The sequence below is a fragment of the Phodopus roborovskii genome, unplaced genomic scaffold, assembly GCF_943737965.1.
Source record: "Phodopus roborovskii unplaced genomic scaffold, PHOROB, whole genome shotgun sequence".
NCBI classification, from domain to species: Eukaryota; Metazoa; Chordata; class Mammalia; order Rodentia; family Cricetidae; genus Phodopus; species Phodopus roborovskii.
The window spans coordinates 5,754,976-5,779,028 of NW_026126525.1; the positions used below are offsets into that span (position 1 = coordinate 5,754,976).

At 42.8% G+C, this 24,053-nt stretch overlaps 1 protein-coding gene across 4 annotated transcripts in view; it reads right to left on the reverse strand.

Annotated features, from left to right (window-relative positions):
• Gpat3 (glycerol-3-phosphate acyltransferase 3) overlaps nucleotides 1-24,053 on the reverse strand; it is a 258,642-nt gene that overhangs the window by 202,905 nt on the left and 31,684 nt on the right. For 2 of the 4 annotated variants that reach the window (XM_051198113.1, XM_051198115.1), the window contains 10 exons: nucleotides 21,683-21,953; nucleotides 19,932-20,006; nucleotides 19,329-19,418; nucleotides 18,025-18,118; nucleotides 14,506-14,621; nucleotides 12,897-12,952; nucleotides 12,004-12,089; nucleotides 11,240-11,368; nucleotides 10,917-10,996; nucleotides 6,455-6,882 (listed from right to left, as the gene is read on the reverse strand). In XM_051198113.1, the coding sequence (XP_051054070.1) occupies nucleotides 6,771-6,882; nucleotides 10,917-10,996; nucleotides 11,240-11,368; nucleotides 12,004-12,089; nucleotides 12,897-12,952; nucleotides 14,506-14,621; nucleotides 18,025-18,118; nucleotides 19,329-19,418; nucleotides 19,932-20,006; nucleotides 21,683-21,953 (1,109 nt within the window). In that variant the 3' untranslated portion in view covers nucleotides 6,455-6,770. Of the gene's footprint in view, nucleotides 1-6,454; nucleotides 6,883-10,916; nucleotides 10,997-11,239; nucleotides 11,369-12,003; nucleotides 12,090-12,896; nucleotides 12,953-14,505; nucleotides 14,622-18,024; nucleotides 18,119-19,328; nucleotides 19,419-19,931; nucleotides 20,007-21,682; nucleotides 21,954-24,053 lie in introns of those variants that run through there. The other 2 variants (XR_007835362.1, XM_051198114.1) reach the window with 2 other exon arrangements.

A 24,053-nucleotide genomic window follows, 5' to 3' on the forward strand; every position in this document is an offset into this window, starting at 1 on the left:
GGTGATTAATCCAAAAGTTATTTGATTTGTTGCCAGAAGGTCCACTCTATTTCCCCCCCTAGGCCAACCTAGCATAACTAAGTTCTTCCAGCGTTTATTATAACAGGTCACAGCAGCAGAAGGTCAGGGGGAGAGAACACACACTTCTTGGTTCTTCATGTAGATCTCTGAGAAGGGGCTTCCTTCAGGCCTGCCTTCAGCTAGATGCACTTCAAACCTGTCTCAAACTTGGTCTGCTTCCTTTTTAGACTTCCTTCCCAGACTTTATGCTGTAAAGACTGTGTGCTCTTGATCAATTTACAGTGACCCACTCTCTTAAGTTCATCATGGGTTGCAGAACAAAATCTTCTATATGAGAATGCACTACCAAGGCCTGCCACACAAGAGGGAACTCATGCCTGGTACTATAAACCCAGTCAAAACCCCATGAAGTCTTGGGTCCTAGTGGAGGTCCTTCTGCATCAAACTGTTCTAAATATCTATGTACACACCCACAGACAAAGGCCACTGGGTCTTAACCAGAGAAGTCTCCATTTACAATGAACAGAAGTGAATTCAGAGACCCATGACTACACAAGCTCCTGAGAATGAGTAACAGCTGATGGTAACAGTCGATAGTTGAGCCCTCAAGGAGATGCTTATACCAACCCCTTGAGTCTCAGAGCTTACTGTATAGAGCTTACTGTATTAGAGGCTGCAGAAAGACTGTAACCACTGTAAGATACACACCACATGTCCATGGCAATCATGAGGCCATACCACCTCAGTTACTTGCACTTTATCTGCACAAGATTGCCCCAGCCAGCAGCCAGCTAGAGACGGGAGAGGGGCTCATGAGCAGTTAACAGATTCTGGGAGGGGGAGGCATATTATCCAATTTATGTACCCACCCACATACTGCTGGACAGTTCCAAATCCATAGTCACACAGGTACAGTTAACCTCATGGAAGATAAAACAAAAGTCAGGGTGTGGGAAAGAGATTTGTAGAGGTGTAGGAAGGTTGACAGTGGGGAGAGGGAGGTAATGGGGGAGGGTTGTCATATCAGCACATAATTTCCAAAGAATGAAATTTATTAGTAAAATTTTTTAAAACATCGTTTAAAGTAAAAGAAATTGCAGAGAAGATAACAAATTTGAAGGTGTGAGCATGTAGCAATTCTTGAAACTTCTGCTATGACACCATTTATTTTCTTAGTAGAAGTTGAAATTAGATTTAGGATTTTGACTTACTGAATTTTCTTTTAATGAAGGAACCAACTTTTTGACAATACTATGTCAGAAAGAAATGAGATCTTGGAAATAAATGTGACTTGCTCTAAAACAAATCTGAGAAGAATTCATGGATCTACTTGGAAAAAATATAGTCTTTCTAAAAAATCTGATTTGGACACCACTTCAGTGAGCCTTTCTTGGCAGCTGACTTTTGCTGCCGAGACACATGACTGTAGCTCACGACGACCTCCACACAGTGTTTAAAATAGCAAACCAGAATGAACAGAGCACAAATAACCTGAGCCAGACATGTGCCAAAGGAGTCATGCTATAAATAGAAGAAAAGAGAATGGAGGGGAAAGGTTGAAGGCGCAGCCAAAACGTTTGTATTCCCAGGGCACAGTAAGGAACCGGAAAGGGATTCTTTCTTTCATCACTTCCAAGTACTCAGTGTATGTATTTAAATGTCTGTGTGTGAATGGACACATTGGCAGAGTCCAGAATGTGGGGGGACGGATCAGGCGCTCCTCTTCATGACTGAGAAGCAAGCAGTCCTACCCACTGAGCCCTCTCTCCAGACTGATGCTTCTTACCTCATTTTATTTAAGGCCACGTGGTTCATTCCTGTTGAGTTCTGAGTGGTTCTATAAAGTTGAATTTCCTCCTGAAACATGAGCTGCTAACTTGTCTGCCTTCTTATGCTCCCCTGAAAGGGAAACAACAGCATTGTGGACCCTCCACTTCCCAGGACAAAAGTGTCCCTTCGAGTTCCTGTTCAAATGAGTTATCCCTTCTAGGTTCAGATAGGAGAGTGGAGTGTCCCACTCTGGGATAGCCACTCTGGCTCAGACAAATGTGTGTTTGGTACCGAATGTGGCGATTTCCCTTAGCCGACAAGGTGTTGGCCCACTGAGAGATATTCAGCACCTCCAGATGTTTATTTCTCTCTGTTGTCTCTCATAAAAGGGGGAAGTAGACTCCTGGCAAGACTGCCCCGGGTCTTATGAGTTCTCAGTGACTCTCTCTGGCTGTCTGCCCTGCCCTGCAGAGGACATGTGCTGAACAGCTGCCTGGGAACCTGCACACCACAGTAGCCATCATTGGCCCAGATGATACCCACACTGCCTTCTCTGCAGCAGGGAGGAAATTTCCAGAAGCTCCTGGGCACAATTGACCATCCACTGCCGAATTTGATGTAGTTATTATTTAATCTAGTGTGAGGACTAATGTTATGTTTTAAGTTTTAATTATCAGGCTTAAGAGATCTAGAAAACACACATGCCTCTAACCTCTAAGACCCACTTACCCAAGGGCAGATAACTTACTAGCATCCTGGGGGCTGTTCTTTATGTAAGATAGCAAATCATGTGTTTTCATGTCTGAAATAAGGTTGGCTACCCCAACTACACATGAGGTGTTTGGTCACATATAGGCAGGAGGTGTGTAGGTGGGAAGTATGTAAGGATTTATGCTTACCCCTGGTTGAATGAAGGTGGGAAGTGCATAGCCATGTGGGATTTGCCTTTATAAGCAAAGGACTAATGTAATTTTCGGCCATTCTCTGAGAATCCCAGGTATGGACATGGCCAGTGTCCATCATCCTGGTCAGTATTTAATAACGTTTCCTTCAAATTTGGCTCAAAAAAAAAAAAAAAAACAAAACAAAACAAAACAAAAAACAAAAAAAAAAAAAAAAAAAAAAAAAACGTGGTAGTGGTCTTACTCTGATCCAGGGGATTAACACTGGCTTAATAGTTTTATATTCCCAAAAACTATTCCTGGGGAAGTGTTTACATTCTGTAAATATTCAACAAAATCTGCAGTGGACATTTTGTATTTTCAGAGCCAAAATTGGGTTGGGTTCCACAGTGAAGGCAGGAGGTGCAGGGCTCCTAGAAATTACATATTCCTTGCTCTAAGGCTATGTCTAATGTAGACAAAAGTTTCTGTCCCATCCAGTCCTGTAGCCATTTAGTCTCAAATAAACACAGAGGCTTATATTAATTATAGACTCTTTGGAAGATCAGGCTTCTTATTGGTTAATTATTCATCCATTTCTCTTAATCTGTGTATCTCTATGTGGTCTTGGCTTACAGAGATGCCTGGGCCTCTTGGTTCCTGGGATGTTACATGGCATCTCCCTGACACTACCTTTCTCTATCCCTGTTTGGGTTTCCTGCCTGGCTAAATCCTGCCTGTCCACTAGCCAAAACAGCTTTATTCCTTAACCAATAAGAGAAACATACAGTCACAGCATACAGAAATACATCCCCCATCATCTCTTTTCTGTCTAAATAAAAAAGGAAGGTTTTGCCAGGTGTTGGTGGAGCACACCTTTAAACCAAGCACATGGGAGGCAGAGGCAGGTGGATCTCTGTAATTTCCAGGCCAGCCTGGTCTACAGAGTGAGTTCTAGGACAGACTCCAAAGCTATACAGAGAGACCCTGTCTTGAAAAACCAAAAAAAAAAAAGAAAAAGAAAAAAGAAAAAAGTCAACTTTTAACTATACCACTGGTGTGAGTACCTCAGGGCCTGTTCCTTCAGAAGCATAATTTTGCTTAGGACATAAGAAAAAAAAATGACTCTAAGAATCCAGTCCTATCTAGAAATTTCTGCAGAAATTTGGCTAACCAGTGGTACCAGATGTTTGGGAAAACTCAGCTTTGCCTACTATGTCAGTTGACCTGTGTCTCCATGGAGAAAGAGACCATGTAAATGTACCATGCTAGAAATTTACATGGAGTTAGGCAAGGCATACCTGGGGCCCGCCTGTTAGTCCTAAGGCTCCATACTACTCCAGGATGGACTGCAGCTTGACCGTTACTTTACTTAAGCAATGGGTAAATGCAACCTCTTCCCTCAGTCCTTCATTGGCATTTATGAGTCTGATAATTTTGAAAGTGATACTCTAGTTATCTTGTGTATGGTTTCCTTGGCTCGGGTGCCTCTTGTGCGTTCTCATGATTGGTACATCTCGGTAGGAGTAACAGGGCGGTGCTTGCATCCTTCCCACTGTGCCCCATGCTTCCTCTTGTTCCTCAGTGAGGGTGTTCGCTCCTGGCGTTTGATTAATCTGCATTGGTTGTCTAGTGCTACTACAATGAGATGCCAGGAATGAATTTCTCATAGCCAGAAATCTGAGGTAGAAGCTTAAACATGACTGCCTTCTTATTTGTGTTTTTCCTCTGGCCTGCGTGCTGTGTGTCATCTCTGTCCTCACAAACCTCATACTGGGTAAGAGTCTTCCTATAGGAATACATGACTCCCCCACAGTCACTGTCTCAATAGCAGCACTCCGTCAGCCAGCACAAATGACAGCATTATGGCTCTCATAGGCTTTCTATGAAAGGCATGCTTTATCCCTTTATCCGTGTCCAAACACAGCAACTTTTCTGAGAACTGGAACATGGAATGGATTTAGTAACTCAAGCCTTTCTGAATACTGAATGTTAAAACAAACGGGAACATCTCTTTCTGAGGAAAAAAAAATAAGTAAATGGAACACAGATATATGTGCTGATACAATCACCCTGCTCCAGCTTTAGGAAGAAACAAACTGAAGCAACAACAGACGGGGACTAAAGACACTGACCACGAGGGACACCCCACCACTGGCCACAAGGGACACCCTGTCACTGGCCACGAGGAATACCCCGGCGTAGTTCCCTTTGGATCTAATTATCTAGAGGAGTACTGATATTAAGTGCCAAGCCTGCCAACTAGTCAATTACATTTTCTTACCTAAGTTCACCTGCAAAATACCCCTGGCCTGCAACTTTGTTTAAGATGAGATTCAAGGGCCAGATTACAAATAGCTAGGCCATACACCAAGGTGTCTTAGTCAGGATCATTACTGCTGTGATGAAACACCGTGACCAAAAGCAATGAGGGGAGAGAATCACAGTTCCTTATCAAAAGCAGTGAGGGCAGGAATCTGGAGGCAGGAGCTGGGCAATGGCATGGCAGAGGCCATGGAGGGAGCTGCTCACTGACTCATTCCTCATGGCTTGCTCAACCTGGTTTCTCATGGAACCCAGGATCACAGCACAAGGATGGCCCCACCCACCGTGGGCTGTGCCCTTCCACCCCACCCCCCATCACTAATTAAGAAAACACCCCACAGGCTTGCCTAAGGCCTACCTGTAAGGACACATTTTCCCTATTTAGGCTACCTCCTCTCTGACAACTCAGTGTGTCCAATTGACATAAAACTAACCAGAGCATGTCCAATAAAATTTGTCATGGAAACAAAAACAACACTAGTTTGTTACAGGAAAAGGGGGAGAAACAGAGGAAGAAAAACGGAACACTCGTTTAAAAATATAAAATTTATTCATAATCAGTACCACGGTTTACTTTCTGTACAGGGTACTCTTGAGCTAACAGCCTCAAGAGCTCACAGCAGAAATACACTGCTATCAAATATTGTTCATGCTATTGGACTCGGAGAATACTTGTTTCCCCTTTATACATGTTAAGGCTCAGTTTCCAAAAGGTAATTATACCACTTAGGTTCCTGCTTAAACGACTGGGAAAGGCTAGGACTAAACCACTACAGTAAGGTTGGTGAAGGACAGGAGGCAAGCTCCACACACACACACACACTCCTTCATACTGAAGATAGTGTCATTATTTTTCTAAAGGCTTCTTCCCTTTGAAAAACATTTTGGTTACAAAAAAACAAAAAAACAAAACAAAACAAAAAAAAAAAAAAAAAGGACAGGAGATCTTTAGTATATAAACAAGAAAAGCTAACCGTGCATTTCCCAATGTGGCTGCATGATATGTATTGTGGGAACAAACGACACTCCTACAAGTTTCTTAAATGACTCTAACCAATCAACCTCCCTTTCAGCACATAAGGGAAAATAATCTCCATTATCTCCATTCCATTCCTTTCAGATCAGGTGACCACAAAGTTGTCCTTTCCCCTAAAAACAATCCTCCATTTCTCTCTCAACCGTATAGAAGAATGTAACCATGATTGTGGCCTTAATGGGAATGCATTGTGATGTGATCTCACAGCTAGGTGTGGTGACACAGGCCTGCAATCCATGTGAGAAGTGGAGCCTAGAAGTCAAAATTTCCCGGCCAGTCTTGGTACATAGTGAGTGTGAAGCCAGCCTGGGATACATAAATAAGACCCTGCCTCAAAAGAATTTAAAATAATAATAATAATAATAATAATAATAATAATAATACTAGATGAGATTAAAGGAAATCGAACTGCAATTTGGAGTTGTTTTGAGAATTACCTTATTAACAAATTCCAAAACACTCTAGAAGCTCTTTACACACAAATATTTCATCCAATCATCAACGACACATCATTTTACAAAAGGCAGAGTCTTTTTCCACTCAAGAATCGGCCTTTTCATTCATTGAGCCCACACTATAACAACGATGTCAGAAAAGGGCACCTGTGGGTTCTGCCTCTGGCGTGAAGAGGTAGAGACTATCATCCAGTAGAAAAGATTAGCAATAAACAAGCAAAAGACACACAACGAAACGATGTTATAAAACTTCACTTCTAAAGGCCAGTTATGGGAAGTGTGTCAGTCCAGTTCCAGGCTGGGAGATCCATTGCCCACGATCATCTTGCTGTAATTCTTCTGCTGTTCTTCCTTAAAGGTGTCCTTCACCTTTGCTCTCTTCAGCCCTCCATCCCTGCAGACAGAAAGTTACATATAGGAAAGATACTCTGCCAGTGAGGAGATGGGCCAGGTGGAAATGGGCCTCGTGGTACAGGATGCTTAATAGAAACAGGAAGGGCAGATTCTGGTTTCTGCTCTACAAATGACCAAGTGTGTGTTCCTTTGGGCAAAGAACACACTCTCTCTAAGCTTGGCAAACATGGAGTATAGCTGTGGAGTATAGCCTTTAATCTCAGAGGCAGGTGGATCTCTGTGAGTTCGAGGCCAGCCTGATCTGCAAAGTGAGTTCCAGGACAGGCTCCAAAGCCACAGAGAAACCCGGTTTCGAAAAACAAACAAATGGAGAGTAATACCGCCTGCATGCACGTCTCCCCTGAAGAGGCAGTTATTTTCTGGTACTGGGAATTGAACTCAGGGCTTTGTGCATGACATGTAAACACTCTTCCACTGAGCTACATCCCTAGCTTCTATTCCATTTTGTTTCAAAATTTAGAGCTGCTGTACGCAATATTTAAATAGAAACAAGGATTATTAAGGTATTTCTCTGATTCTTGGAAAACCAAATGTTAGTTTTTCCATTGTCTGTGTCTTGCTGAGAAACCCCATGAAAGTTGTAAATACACACACACAAAATGATGAGAGTACTGTCCATGCATGGGTTATAAACAGGCAAATTTCTTAAAAAAATAAATTACTTGATAGCTATTCAAATCTAACCCTATGACTAACAACTCTATTTTTATTCAAAACATATTCATACTTTTATAGTCCAAAACATATTCAAGATAAAACAAACAACAAAATCGTAAGCTGCATTTGACAGAAGTTAGTACGATGCAAATAGCTTTCCTGAACTTGGAGCTTTGAATCATTGAACTCTCCACAGCTATGAACCACAAGACCTGTCTGGGTTATAAGGGCTCTGAGTGTCTTTCCTTCTTTGGACACAAGGAACAGCAAAACTAGGAGAGGTGGGAGGAAACCACACTAACAGCAATTGCTTACTCCTCCCCATTATAATATGCTAGACTTTAACTCCTGGTGGGAGGAGGCAGAGCACTTGCTTGCTTCTATTGGGACTGTTGAACTTGAGCCCAGTTAGTCAAGTTCTAACAGTGCCGAATGATCATGTGTACACAGATACCACAGGGATGGAACTTGACCTTCATACAGACACGTGCCTGAAGCCAGTACAATGTTCAGGTTCACAGCGTCAGGCCTAAAGCACAGCCTTAACTTGAAAATGGACCTCAGCTCACAGTTTTACAGGAGATCAGGAATGGGAAGTTCCCATGAAATAAAACTACAGGTACACATAAACCTCTTTTCTCCAACTGAGCCACCTGTGATTATTCGTAGGATTACATGGACTTTGAGTCGTGAGAAGTAAAGGAGAAGGCGAGAGAAGAAAGGCTTTCTGTTCTACTAAGGCCCGAACCAAACTAGACAATAATAAGACAAGCGCTGGTGGTGTTGCTAACGCCTGTTCTTAAGCCTCCTGGCATCACCTTTGGACACAGCCACCCAGTGAACCACCTCATCTATGATCTCTCACCTCCAGAAGCTTCAAAGTCTATCAAACTCCCCACTGCAGTAACAGCAGATCTTAGTTCTTTGAGAAACATGTAGCCACTAACAGCCAGCTTAAGATCATAGAGCAAGAAGCCAAAAAAAAAAAAAAAAAAATCACACAGCAGTTCTCATTCATCTGCAAAGAAATCAGTCTAGACATGTTCTCATAGTTTCAGCAGATGGATGAAAAATATATCCAGAAAGGCAGGAAGGCCCTTCCAGACAAAAAAAAAAAAAAAAAAAAAAAAAAAAAAATGCCAGGTAGTTAAAAGTAATCCAGTAATAGGAAATGGGAAGATGGAAAGTTCAAAGAATTTGTTTTGGTATGTGTGTTTTGTTTTGTTTTTGTGAGACAGGGTCTTATTCTGTAGCTCAGGCTGGCTTGAAATTCACTATTCAGTCTAGGTAGCCCTGGAACTCATGGGAATCCTCCTGCCTCTGTCTCTCAATACTAGGATTAGAGGTGAAGATCACAACAGAGTGTGGCTGACTGCTTGCTCTCTCTGTCTCTCTCTTTCCCTCCCTCCCTCCGTGTGTGTGTGTGTGTGTGTGTGTGTGTGTGTGTGTGTGTGTGTGTGTGTGTACACGCGCTCACTTGCTTCTCTCCCTGGGTCTGAGACCACAGCCACAGCCACAAGCTTTTCGTAATAGCCTCAGACAGGGCTAGCATGTTGTGTAAGAGGAAGCTTTGGAAAAAGTGGTTTTAAGAGCAGGAAAATGAGGAAGGTGGTTACATACAAAGCTGAAGAATCTCTGAGACACCTTTAGCCTCAGGGAAGCCTGGAGTTTTGTGATGTTACAGTGTTTGCCAGTTTAGCATTTCCAGATTAGATTGCATAATGTAAAATGTTCATTTTAGCCTGTGACTTAGAACAAATCAGCTGCTGTCACTCAAGAATTCATACCCCCTGGGAGTCGTCTGGCATCTACTTTCACCTCCCATCAACTTTCAAAGTTGGTTAATTAGCATAGCAATGTCTAAAATTACTTTTTTGCTATGAAAATTAGCATCAAAAAAGCACAGTGTTTGCCAGAAATAAGCTGGGGTGGTATAAATTAGCTAGTTTCAAAATAGGTAAGTGGGCAAATATATTTGCCCTACGATTAGATAAAAGAATATATATAACATGCTAGCCAGACCATCTTTGAAGAAGTAGCCCCCAAATAACCCTGATCCCCCATGCTGAGGATATTTTTGGTTGCTATTAATGCAGAAATCAAATCCTAGAACATCACTACAATTGCCTCAATAGAGTGCTTCATATAAAGTGTCTTGAAATATCCAGACAGGTCATAGAGACTTCACTGAACTTGCTGGACTGTTTGTTGACAGCCTGCTCATATGAGGACTGACCTCCCACTACATGGTGGGTATAATTAACCCTCACTGCTCACTGCTTTAATCTGAATATTCCTATCCTCACAAATTTATAAATTGAAGCCAACTCCCCCCCCCCAATATTTGACAACGAGGACTTTAGGGCATCATTAGGGTTGGATGAGGTCAAAAGGGTGGGGCCCTAATAGTGAAGCTGGTATCCTTATAACAAGGGACACTGGAGAGCTTGCTTTCTTCATGCCAGCACTGAGAAAAGGTAAAGAGCCATGGAGAAAGCTGCCTTCAGAAACACGGGGAAGAGCCCTCACCAGAAACCGTCTGTGCAGGACCCTAAGCTCAGACCTCTAGCCTTTGGAACTTAGATAAAACAAATTCTGTGAAGGCATCACTCTGTGCTATTGTGTTATGGCAGCTCAAGCTGACCAATGCATGCACTTACATTAACCTTCCTCAGATCAAAAAATAAATAAATAAAAGTGAAAGCTATAGTTATGCATCACCAAAATATTTTCTTCCTTTCTTCCAGTTCTTAAGTTTTCTAATACAGTTAGTTACAGTGAGGATGAAACTCAGACAGCCCTGCCTGCAAAGCCAAGCTCCCTCTCCCTTCTTCAGTAATAGAATCCTCGTTTTATACCTAAGAACATGAACACCTGGAGCAAACACTACATTGTCCAGTTTTCTTTGCTACCCCAAGACTTAGAGCAAATGATACAAGTTTGTTACTTGTGCAGTTTCCAGTATGTGCGCCTATGGAAATGGATGTGTCCTTTTTCAAGGACCCCCCCTCCAGTCAGCCATATGCTGTGCACACTGCGGGAACATAGAACTACTATCTTGGGCGATAAGATAGACACACCTGCTTGGCAGTGGTGGCGCATGCCTTAATCCCTGCTCTGTGGAGGCAGGGGCAGGCAGATCTCTGTGAGTTTGAGGCCAACTGTTATGCCAGCCTGAACCTCCCATGCTTAAGTGGAAGAGAAAAGCTTTCTTTTATTTAAGTCTGTTGCGTACTTTTTGCCAAATCTGTGGCTAACCAGTGCAATTTTGTTACACACACGCACACACACACACACACACACACACACACACACACACACACAAAAGAAGACAATTGCTTCTGAGAGGATTCTTACCAAGGAAGTTCAGTCAGTCCTCCTTGTACAGCAATAGCAGATTTAACCCTGTTTGCAAACTGAACCGCATCTTCTCCTTCCTAGTTAAATGAAAAAGTTACACATCTTGAGTATGAAGTTTTTAAACACCTTAAAATGTCTCATAACCATTTTCATTTTTTTCTATATGACTAAATACATTAACAAGAAACAACCTGTTCACAAAGAACAGAACAAAGCTTGATGGGAGTAATGGAAATACCCAAGGCCTTATTTAGGCAAAGATTTTCTTGCTTTTATCTGATTAAATAAGCATCAAAGACTGGAAATTGTCTCAGTGATACCTCTCTGGTCATGGGAGGCATGTACCACACGTCACAGACGATGGCCCAGCTGGTCATTATTCGAAGCAAGTAGCTCACCATGCCATATTTGCTGCTGTTCCAGAATGCATCACCAAATTGGGGGTTATACTAAGAAGAGGGAAAAAAAAAGGCAAGATATGGCAGCCATTAACTCCATTCTGGCTTCTCTCATCCAAACCACTGTTTGCAGGTGGAAAGATAAATGAGTCTATTGGACCCAAGAGAATTTACTGCACTGGATAGACTTTCACAGGAACTAAGCCAACCCCACTAATGCCTTCCATTAACCAACCACTTTGCTAAATAGAGCCCAGAGAGCTGCACTACAGAAGCTGTTTGCACGCCTCCCAGATACGTGACCCCACACTTAATTAGAAAGTCAATCAATCAAGCAGGGATTGATCAGATTTGCCCACCACTGGGTCTTTAGTATTAATATAACCTCTGCTGCAGTCATGCTGTCTGTCCATCTGTCCAGCCATCTATGTGTTGTCTGTCTACCTATCTCTGTCTCACTATCTACCCACTACCTGTGCATCTGTATGTCATCTACCAGCATGAACCTATTGTCTGTCTATCAATTGTCAACTATCTATCTGGAGAGAATGAGCACAAAATGTAAAATACATAGACCCAAAGGAACTGAATAATAGTGTTCTTTATTCTTGCACGTTTTAAATTTGCAACAATATCAAATAAAGTTCACAATCCAATGCTTCCCCCCTTTAAAATTCTAATTTTACCTTTATTGCCACTGGATATATGGTCCCTCCGATTTCAAAACTTCCCTTTTTAAACATCATGACTGAAGTATTGTTGATGCAGGTACCTGGCACAGGATGTGAGGAAGTAAATCTCTTTTTAAAAACAAAATTTAAAAGGAATTGCTCTAAAGATTGTTACATTTTTTTTTATGTGCATGCATACATTTGGAGGTCAGAGTACAACATGAGGGAGTCATGCCTCTCTTCCTCCTGTGTGTCCTAGACACTGAACTCAGGCCATTAGGCTTACAGGCAAGCTTCCCTACCTACTAAACCATCTCGCTGGCCCCAAATTTACTTTTCTACAATTCTAAACATCATCCAAACAGCAGATAATTTAGTGCCACTTCGAAAGTCAACCCTTGCTTCAAAAACAAAAGGTTTTGAGCAATTTTAACAGCAAAGTTCACCGCCACTGAACACTTAGCAACAACCCCATCACAGCAATCGACTATTTCAACACATTTCAAGACTAACACCTGCAAAGTCATAGACCATGCTGTTTAATACCACTATGGAAAAGTTACTTTAAAAATCAAATAGGCACCGAGTGGTAGTGGCTCATCACCTGGCAGTGGTGGTGCACACCTTTATTCCCAGTGCTCAGGAGGCAGAGAAAGGTGGATCTCTGTGAGTTCAAGACCAGTCTGGTCTACAAAGAAAGTTCCGAGGCAGCCAGAGTTAATATTAAACAGAGAAGCCCTGTCTTGAAATAAAAAAAAATCAAATAGGTTCTGTGGCTCATCAGAAAGCAAGAAGTGAAAGGCATCCATCCCTTCCGCTAAGGCAGCTCCTCTAAAGCACCAAGGCTAGAGTGTTCCTCAGATGGTTTGCTGCCATCAGCTGCAGCCTGAGGCAGCCTCTGCTCTTACCTTCAGGGAAGATTAATATGGGCAACTTTTTCTTATCAGCAACATGTTCTCTTAGTCTGTAAGCAAAAAATAAAGGATTTGTGAGTCGATCTTAAGAGACAAAGAGATGAGAATCCTTCTTCTTCACTTCCTGTTAGCAAGGGGGAAATAAGTACTAAGACCAGAAATAAGTAACAAAGGAAAGGAGATAAAAGTCACTCTTCCCCCTCTCTCTGAGTGAGTTTTGTTAACTTCATCCTACTTTGTTTACGACAGGGTCTCATTAGCTCAGGCTGGCCTTGAACTCACTATGTAGGCAAGAATAAACTTAAACTCCTGACCTCCTGATTCCAAGTCCCGGGACTATAGGTATGTACTATCAAGTTCAGCGTCTGTCTACTCTTAAAAGGGATTTCTAGATAGCCATGTGCCATTAGCACTCTGCCCTTCCCTATGTGGTAATAATTCCTTGTGTAGGGAAAAAGGGGGGGGGAATTCTGAGCATGCTTGATCTGTCTGCATCATGGCTGTTAAGTGAGGAAGCCCTCAAATGAGTCTGGATGAACTTTCCTATGAAATCAAACACCATAAACCAGATATGGTAATCCCGGTACTCAGGAGGCAGAGACAGGAAGATAGCAAGAGTAAGTGTAGCCTGGGCTCCATAGAGTGGAAATTGGTTTTCACCAGGAACTTGGCAACCCTGCATGTCTAAAAGCAGCGAGCACAGCCTCTTCTGGGAAGGCTTTTCCAAAGCTTTCTTCCTGTAGGGTTCATCTACACAAAGCCCCAGATAGAGCCTCCTCCCTCCATTTCCATAAAGATCTGCTGTAGTTTGGATGTACCTGTCGCATGGTACTACTGAGGGGTGACAGCCTTTAGGAGGCGGGGTGCTCGCCCTCAGCGGGAAGGTTCAGACCCTGCTCCTTCCACTCCCTCTTGTTTCCCTGTCCCCATGATGGGAACAGATTTCCTTTGCCACGAACTTTCAGTTTACTGTGTAGTCACAAGCCCACGCACAAGAGCCAAGAGACCAGGCACTGACTACCCCCCCCCCTGAAACCAGTGACAAAATAAACCCTTCCTTCCCCCTGGTAAGTTGATCTCCTAGTGTGCTTTTTGACAGTGACAGAAAGAAAAAACAGTGATTATCAGCTTTCTGGTAACTAGATTTGAGTGGCAGAGGCCATTCAGCAAAAACAATCATTTATTCAGCAAATAACTGATCAATATCTAACCCTCAAGGTGGTGACCTTAAACTTGTAAAAGTTCAGTGACTACTCGACTGTACTCAAGTCACAGCTTTCCAGTCTGGTCCTGGGCAGCCATGTATCCCCACCCCTCCACTACAGAATTATACATCAGTTCTATTAATGACTCCAGAAAAACAGAACTTTTCAGGACTTTGTTTCTCTCTCTGTGTTTCTCTCTGTGTTTCTCTCTCTCTCTCTCTCTCTCTCTCTCTCTCTCTCTCTCTCTCTCTCTCTCTCTCTCTCTCTCTGTGTGTGTGTGTGTGTGTGTGTGTGTGTGTGTGTGTGTGTGTATGTGGGGGGGTGGTGTCTGGCCAAAAGACCCAAGTCAATCAGCTCCTCTGTTACTCCAATGAAGGTCAAGGATCTATACTGTTTACCTCTTAGTAACCAGGTGTCGGTCCTTCATTTCTGAGCGCTCAAACCAGACGTGTGGACAAGCCTTAACCATGGCTCTCTGAATGATCCCCATCAGTCCACCGTGAACCTGTCCAACCTAGAAGCACCAAGACAAACAGAAACACATAAAGGTACAGCCACCCAAAAAAACATGTCTTTCCAAGAGTGGGAATCCATTCTCCATTCAGAAAAAAAGACTAGCTATCTTTTACTGACTTTTACTAAATTCCAAATCTAGCCAGGATTTGTGCTATTCAGCAGTGACCTGGACGTTAAAGTCACTTTGCTCCACAAAGATCCCTCAACTTCATCATCAAGATTATGGAAATGCAAATTAAAGACACACTGAATTACGATTTTAAATGCACCTGAATGGCAAGGATTTAGGGCACTTGATACTATACTCTGATGCAAGGCTTTGTTTGGGGAAAGGAGTGAGGACATTTAACAGCTGTCAAGTTTACATATTCAATTAGCCTCCATTTCAATCATTTCTCTTCTAGAAATTCCCCCTGAAAATACATCAGTAAAATGAAAATACACACTCAAAGATTATTAGCTATAGTATTGTTTATTATTGCAAAATACCAAAAACTACCTAAATGTCTAAACGGTTAACACATAGTGTCAAGGATATGGTGGGTGGTAAGATGTGTGAGTGTGTGTGTGTCTCTGTGCGTGAGTAGATGTGAGTGTGAAACTGTGTAAAACTGTGAGTGAGTGGGTGTGAGTATGTGTGTGAGTGTGCATGGACATGCATACATACATGCAGCAGAATACTATGCAGCTGAACAAAGAACAAGGCTGACCTCTAAGACAAATAAGGGGTAATGGTTTCCAGACAATAGGAAATTACAAAAGGCAAAAGAACGGATAAGCATGTTATCTTTGGGGTGAGATTAGAAATGAAATGATACATTAGCATTTTTTTAGCCCTTCAAGAAGAAATAAGAAAGGATAACCAAGCAACAGTGTTGGGAACCTACAAAGAGACCAGCAACATTCTGAGGTCTTCAGCTTCCAATGTCTTATAATCAACTCTTTGTTGGCCAGAGCACAGAAGAAACAGGGTGTGTTCTCAGAAACACAAAATCATAATTAAACCGTCACTGTGGCTTGAGTGCATTCCCCCAGAATTCAAGTACTGAAAGATGAGTCCCCCAGGCAACAATGCTGGAGAAAGGACCTAATGGGACAGGTCTGGATCACAACACCTCTGCTCAAATGAACAAAGTAGAGCTATTTCTCTTGCTGACGCTGGAGAGATGACTCGGCTGTTAAGAGACATGCAGAGGACCTGGGTCCAGTTCCCAAGACCCGAATAACAGCTTACACCTGGCGAGTTACAGGGAATCCACTGTTTTTTCTGGCCTCTCAGGGAGTTACACACACATGATGCAGAGACATTCATACAGGCAAGACATTCACACACGCAAAATGAAAATAAATATCTTTACAAAATGGGGCACTCTTGGGAGCAGACTCCTTTCGTAATTCCAGGCCTCCCTTCTGACATGCGAAGACAGTCAGATCCACACTAGACACCCTGACTTTAGACTCTTTAGCCTGCACTGTGAGCCAGCCACTTCTGCTCCTCACAAACCTGTCTGCAGTACTGTTAGGTCAGCACAAGGTGGACAGGAGATGGGCAGATCAACCGCCTACGCCTCTGCCTCTCCAGCTATGATGACGTCCCAGGCCTGCCCTAACCACAACATAGAGAAAAACAAATACAGTGGGTGGAGTGTGCGTGTCCACATTCAGAAAAGACTGGTATGATATGTCAGGCATGCTCTGGGACTCTACTGAAGGCTGCCTTGGGTTGGCTTTAGGGAGGATGCCTAAATACTGAAATTATATAGAAAATTGTGTTTGTATAACATATGTATGTTTTCTAGTTCCTTTTTATTTTTCAATGTATATACCTATCAATTGATAACTAATCCACCAAAAGATAAACAACCAATTCCTATCTCTTTTCCTGAAGATAGCAAAGATCTTTAGGTTCAAAAAAAGGCTCACTTAAATCAATGGTGTCTTGTCTAAGAGTTATTTGTTCTGAAGACTTTATTTCACTTATTTATTTACTTTGTAGGAAATGAGTCTGTGTATCAGGGTCTTACTGTGTAGCCCTGACTAGCCTGGGACTTGCTGTGTAGTCCAGGCTGGCCTGGAACTCATAGCTCTCCCCCTGCCATGCCCTCCTGAGTGCTAGGATTATAGGAATATGCCACCATGTCCAGGTTGTACTTTTACTTTAGATTTTCTTTTCTTTCTTTCTTTCTTTCTTTTTTTTTTTTTTTTTTTTTTTTTTTTTTTTTTTTCCTGGCAGTGCTGGGGCTAGATCCCCGGCTTCACATGTGCTGGGCAAGTATTCTACCACTGGACCATATCTGAAGCCACTGAACTTACAATTTTAGACAAAGCAAAAGAGGCAGCAGTAAGTGGGAATTTTTACAAAAGCCTTTGTTGATCACACAGCCCATGGACAGTAAAAACCAGTGTGCATGCTGGCACTGTGAAAACCAGTGTGCCTGCTGGACACCAGTGTGCCTGCTGGACACCAGTGTGCCTGCTGGACACCAGTATGCATGCTGGAAACCAGTGTGCATGCTGGCACCGTGGACACCAGTGTGCCTGCTGGCACTCCCCACTCACTCACAGCACTTAACCTGGAAGGGTTCCCCTCAAAGACTTTCCCAGAAAAACACCCTAGACCACCAATATCAGTGTAAAGAGCTGACCTGTGAACCTTCTGCCCTCACAGCTCCAACCGCCATCCACAACCCACAACTGTGAGGAGAGCAAGCCAGGGACACATGTCTGGTCATCCCGTGCCCCAAACCTCCTTAGGACACATTTAACCAGTGAGCAGAAGAGGAGCCTGGGTCAGCATCTGAGGTTCACCCAGCAGAGGAAACGTCAAGACAACCTGTTAGAGCCACAGACAGTGGGGGAACAGACAGGCACAGACAAGAGTGTGATCCCTCTTCACGCCCAAGAAAGGGCACTGGGGACTGGTTTTGCTGTGGACTCCGTGGTTACTGGGTTTTCTGCTGTTTTCGTTTTTTTTCTTTGGAGGCTGTGGACAAAACCTGAGAACTGGGCTGAGGCACAAGTATTTTGCCTTCCTTGCCAGATCCTCATTAAAGAAATAGATTTGAGTTTTTTGTTGTTTTGTTTTGTTTGTACTTATCCCGCTGAAAAGAGAACTAATTGGCTGGCTGAGTAAAACTCTGAAGAGGTTGCCTTTAAATTTGTACAGTATAAATAAGCACCAGCTGGCATGTTAAAAGCAAGATGAAATCAACTTTACAAAGTTCTGTCAAGGTGTTTTCCCACTTTGGCTATTATAGCTATTCTCTCGAACTGTTTGTTCCTTGTGTAAATATACTATGTAACCTATACTGCTATGTCCCAGCCAAAGTCCTAATAATGAACTCTCTAGTTTGCAATTCAGCAAGCACACATATATTGAAGTATCAGTGAGCTGCTCTTACCATAGCATAACATCCATCCGTTGTCAAGATTAAGACATCGATGGGGGAGGTATGATTGGCGACACATATGCCTCCCTTCTGGGGTCTGTACTGCCTGCAATTAAAACAGCCGTCAGCACCACACCTCAGAAAATGCTCAACATTTTACACATCAGCACGTACAGACGTATCTTATCTAGGATTTCTTTTTTAAGTTTTTAGGTACGTAGGCCTATCTTTAAAACATTATCCCTGTGTAGAACGATGAATTGCATGAGGGACCATGACACTCTTTATAATTCATATTTTACTTATTTAACCACAACTATTCTGATTTATGTTGATTTCTCTAAGTGTAGTCTGCTGTTTTGTTGTTAAGACAGGGTGTCTTGCAACCCAGACTGGTCTCAAACAGGCTGTGTAGCTGAGACTGGCCTTGAACATCTGGTTCTCTTGCCTCAGCCTCCCAGATGGCAATGATTACTGTGTGGGCCACCACACTGAACCAATTTACACTTGCTCAAACCAAATGACAACATGCTTCCTCGATTAGGGTGCTTGTTCTAGACTGTATAATTATGGTGTCGCCAGGCAGGGTGACTTGCATCTGTCATCTCAATATTTAGAAGATCAAGGAAAGAAGACCTCCACAAGTTGGAAGCTAGCCTGTGCTATTTAATGAGTTTCAAGACAGCCAGGGATACATAGCGAGGTCTTGCTTCAAAAGGAATGCTAATAAGAATTTAAAAATAATAATAATAATAACAACATTGAATTAAGAGAAAAGTAGTTCAAAAGCACTCACAATTGTTTTAATGGTTCATGATTTTCTCTAGCTACTTGTATTCTCTGATTGTGAATAAAGAGAACAGAATGAAGTATCTTATCTTAGGAACCAGGTAGGGAATTTTAGAAATGGGAAGATTAAGTGTGAAAAATAGGCCTCGGCCTCAGCCACACCCCAGGACTGCCAGCAGCAGCATCTTCAAAACACATAAGACCCAGCTCAAAGCCTGACTTTGAACCTGCACCACCATTAGACCCAGAGTTCCCTCCGTTCACCTATCACATAGGATAGCTTTGTCCACCCCCCAGGAGTAACCTATGAGAAGTTCAACCCCTCCGCACACCATAAATGTCCATGTATGAACACTGCTCAGAGTCAATTTTTATATTCCTTCTGAAAACACACACAATGCTGAACCTGGAAGTTCCCAGCTCCCACCGGCTGCCTCCCGACTCCTTCCAGCTCTCATCACCCCCATCCCACTCCCTCCCTGCTGAAACTGTCTGAAGATGAAGCCTTGGCAGCAGAGGACACTCACTTGTTATGATAATGAATGGTACCAGACAGGGACCGGACACAGATCCTGCAGCAGGTCAGGTGCACCAGCTCACTCAGCCAGCTCTTGATGCTGACAGAAAAAGAACCCATTTTACAATTTTTTCCTGGGTACCCACCCCTAAGATACACAGCAAAAGCTTCCATGGGCTGTTCTGATAGACCAAATAGGGATTCTTGCCCTCTCAATGATGCATCTGCTATTAAAGGTCTGAGAGAATCAGAGAGAATTCTACTGCGAAGTCCACCCCATCCTGCTAGATCATAACGAAGGCCTAAAGACCAGCTGAAGTTTCTTTGGTCTAGACTCCCCAGGACCAGTGTCAAAGGCCACTTTTCCTTTGGATCTCTTGGGCCACTTTCTCTTTTTCCTTTCATTTCTCTTTTGAAAAAGCTACTTTCAGTTCGAATAGGGAAAAAAAATCAAATAAAGACTATGAAGATGAATCCAGTAAGGATTCTCATACGTGGCTTGAGACCACAAAATTCATGCAAAATCTACAAGCTTGCCAAATTCTAGCTCTGTGGACCCAGCTAGGGACAGAGGACAATCCTACAGAACGCTGGATGGAAGTAGACACGTCACCTGCTGTCTGGAAGCTGTCCCACCAGTGTAGTTCCTATAATCAGCAAACTGATCCCAATGAAAGCCAGAGTAACCCTGTAAAAGAAAAGAGGGCTACTGCAAACATTTGCCAGACAGTGGGGATACACCTAAAGAAGTCACCACTGCCTCCTAAACAGCAGAACTGTAACTTTGTAGAGCATTATGGAATATGGTACAGCAAGGAAAAGATTGTTCTATGATACATTTTGGGAGGAAGAGAAAAAGATGGTGGGTTCTAATAAATAATAGGACACATGCTGGTAATCTCAGTACTTGGAAGGCAAAGGCAGGAGAATCATTAGATCAAGATCATTCTAGGTCACACAGCAAGTTCAGGGTCATCCCCAGCTTCATGAGACCCATTCACAAAAAGTATCAAATAAGCAAAACAAAAATTAAAAGCTCTAGGTGGGTGGATCTCAGTGAGTTCAAGACCAGCCTGGTCTATAAAGTAAGTTCCAGAACAGCCAGGGCTAAACAGAGAAACTCTATTTCACAACTAATAATAATAATAATAATGATCATCATCATCATCATCATCCCCCTCAAAAAGCTTTAGTATTTCCTTCCCAAATTTCAAGATAGTCTTGTACACCCCCAGAATACCTCAACCCCACTTTAGAAGCACTGGGTTAAGGTTCCAGCAGTAGTATATACATGCAATTCTCAATTTCACCGTTTATCACAGCCGCAACAGTTCCCAAAAAACAGCAATGGGACACAAAGGAACACAGGAACACACACACACGCACAGAAACAGAACTTAGTGATCTGTGTCTTTCTATACTTAAGCAGTGCTAAATACTTATAAGTAAACAATGTCTCCTGTGCTAGCTCGGAGGAAGGCCAGTATCACCTGCCTAGGCATGGAAGTAAAGTTTCCACTCATATGCCAATGGTAGCTGGCTAGTAGCAACTCCTGGAAATCACAGTTATGTCCAAGAAAACAAAGATGACCAACATCTAGGCTGGTATATAGGCCTGATCCCTGCATCATCATAAAGAGAGGGTGGCCACATTGTCATCTTCCTACCCAGTGCTGTCTGCTATCTTGAGATGCATGTTGATGAGGCAGCATTCAAGCCTCAAATCAGAGTGGGCGTCTTTACTAAGGACTAGATGGCAGTGATGGAGTTGGATGAACAAATTCACACTATGGAATGGCAACGGTCTCTGGGATTTGTCCCCTCTTTCCTATGCGCCTCTCAGTTCTACATACAAAAGAGAGGCTGTGTCTGCAGGCAGCTCTTTTTCAGATGATGCTCTGGCACTAGCATCTGTGTGTGTGGAGATCAGAGTGTTGTTCTTTTGTTACAGTTATAGGAATAAAAGCTGGAGAACGGGAGGGGGTGGTCCCAAGTGAGTGGAGTCCCAAGGTAAGGAGCCATGTGGGAGAGCATAGCAGGTGAGGGTGATCAAAGGGGAGGGAATAACACGCCAGGCAGATAGAGCTTAAATGAGGAGTTTATTTAGAAGGGGAGTGAGGGAGAAGGGAAGAGACATAGAGGCACCGGGAACAGAAGAGTAGAGGGGAGAGAGAGAGAGAGAGAGAGAGAGAGAGAGAGAGAGAGAGAGAGAGAGAGAGGGAGAATTTTAAATGCACGTCTTCATTTGGAAAAAAAAAAAAACTGTAAAAGAAGGGCACAGGTAACACACAGCTGCATCCATTGCACACATGAGGAAGAGGGAGGAGGGACTGATGACACCATCAAACCAGGCAGGTGTCTTACCTCAGAGGTAGCAGGAAGCAATAGCGTATTAGGACACCCAGCACCCACACCATAGTGAGCTTCGGACTGATGTACTGAAAGTTGACATTGGTTCTTGTGAGGAGATTCCATGATACTAGCTCCTCGGAGGAGAACCTCTGGGTCACTTCATCCTCCACAATGGCTTCCAATCCCTTCTTGGAGAAATAAAACACATCAGAGAGCTCGAAGTCCCTTCCTCGAAGACCAGAGAGCCCTTTTTCCATGGGTGACTCATCTCTTTGGATAATACCTTAAAAGAAAGCATCAGGACATGAGAAAATGCTATAGAAGCAAGGAGTAATTGACTGAAGAGGCAATGTTAACCATACAGAACGCAGAGAACTGGCTTAATGGGTGACTTAGGCACCATGAGCATGTGAGCGAAGAGTGACGTGAAGATGTTAGAACAGAGATCATGGTGAGAAGAGGTGAGGCCACAGTTGGGGTGTATGTTTGGTGATAGAATGCTGGCCTAGTTCCATCCTAAGGTCATGACTTCAATCCTCAAGACTGCCAAAAATTATTTAATAAGAAAAATGCAGCCAGGCACGGAGGTGCACGCCTTCTATATAGGCATTCAGGAAACAAAAGCTAACAGGTCTCTATGAGTTCAAAGCTAGCCTTGTCTACATAGAGAGTTCCAGGTCAGCCAGAGTGACATAATGAGACCCTGTCTCAAAACAAAAGGAAAACAGAGGATATTTCAGAAAAGTAAGCGAAGTGTAACTAGATTGATAGGAGAAACCATGTTAGTAAAATAGATACTTTTATGTTGTGATAAAGTCTGGTGACTGAAATGGTACTGGTTCCCTCATATTTCCCTGTGCAAAGTGGAACAGCCTGTGGCCATTTTTAAAAGTGACTCACCAGGAAAAGACTAAAAGAGTTCTGCTAAGGATTGGTAATCTTGCCCCTAAAATGTTCCCTAAGAGATGCAGGGAAGACATTCACTGCAGCACTCTGCTCAGGACTGGTAATCCAGCTGCTAAAATATTTTCTAAGGGATGCAGGGAAGGCATTCACTGTTGCACTCTTGATGCACAGCACCACTGTTAATTAGGATCCACTATCAAGTGAAAAGAGATGAGATCGTAAACATATCTGAATCCATGTAATATATTCATGGGGAGAAAAAAACACCAAGAAAAGAACATGCTTCTCTTTGGGTATTAGATTCTCTTCTCCACTGAGACTATTTCCCATAAAGAAAGAAATTCAAAAAGGTTTTTGAAAGCCAAGTTTACTAGAATGGGATTTTTTTTTTCTTTTTGATTTTCTGCATGATGCACTGAGTGAGTGTGTAAAGAGAGGATGAAGTCCTGAATGATTGTGTAAAGAGAAGATGAAGTCCTGAATGAGTGTGTAAAGAGGATGAAGTCCTGAGTGAGTGTGTAAAGAGGATGAAGTCCTGAGTGAGTGTGTGCTGTTGGCACGGGCACAGCCATGTCAACAACACCAATGCCTCATCCACGGACACTGGCAAAGCCTTCCCAGAGTGAGGCTCAGAAGATGGCAAAGCTGTCCTCTAGCCCAATAGTTCTCAACCCATGGGTCACAACCCCTTTGCGAGGTCATATATCAGACATCCTGCATATCAGATATTTACATTAATATTCAAAATAGCAGGAAAATTACAGTTACAAAGTAGCAATGAAATAATTTTCTGGTGGGGGTCACCACAGCATGAGGAGTAGCTTTAGGAAGGTTGACAACCACTGCTCTTGTCCAAGTGATGGGACAGTGTGTGTGGACTGGCAACCACAACTTCCTCCCAGATGACTGGTACCTAAGACAGCTGGCCTATAGACACTTCCTACCAAGAGTAGCTAACTCCGTCCTGTGTTGTGCAGAATGGATGCCCTGAAGTTCTGCACTGTTTTTGTCAAATAGTTTGTCCCATCTGAGCAAGTACAGAGAGCTTTCTGAACATTTGTCTGTGGGTCTGTCCTTTCTCCATGCCCCCACAGTCCTAGGCATGCCAAGCTCCAGCTGTTCTGGGTTCAGGGAGAGAAAAAAATTGACTTGAAATTGAAAATCAGGTTGTGTTTAGGATAGTCACCAGCTCCATTGTGGGTGTATATCTTTTATATAATGAAGAAGTTGGACATTTTCAGTTTCCTTACAGGACTAACCCTTTGAGTCTCAGAGAGAAAGAGAGAATACATATGTGGTTTTGCCTAATTGTTTTATCTAATAACTTAATTGTAACAATAAAAACAGGTTAATCGAAATAATTAGAACAATAAAACAAGCTCTTGAATGCTTATTGGATTGTCTTTTTTTTTTTTTAAGTTAGGTCAAGTCTTTCTTGCTCTTCATTAGTGCCAGTGGATGGTCCAAGATTGTGTCC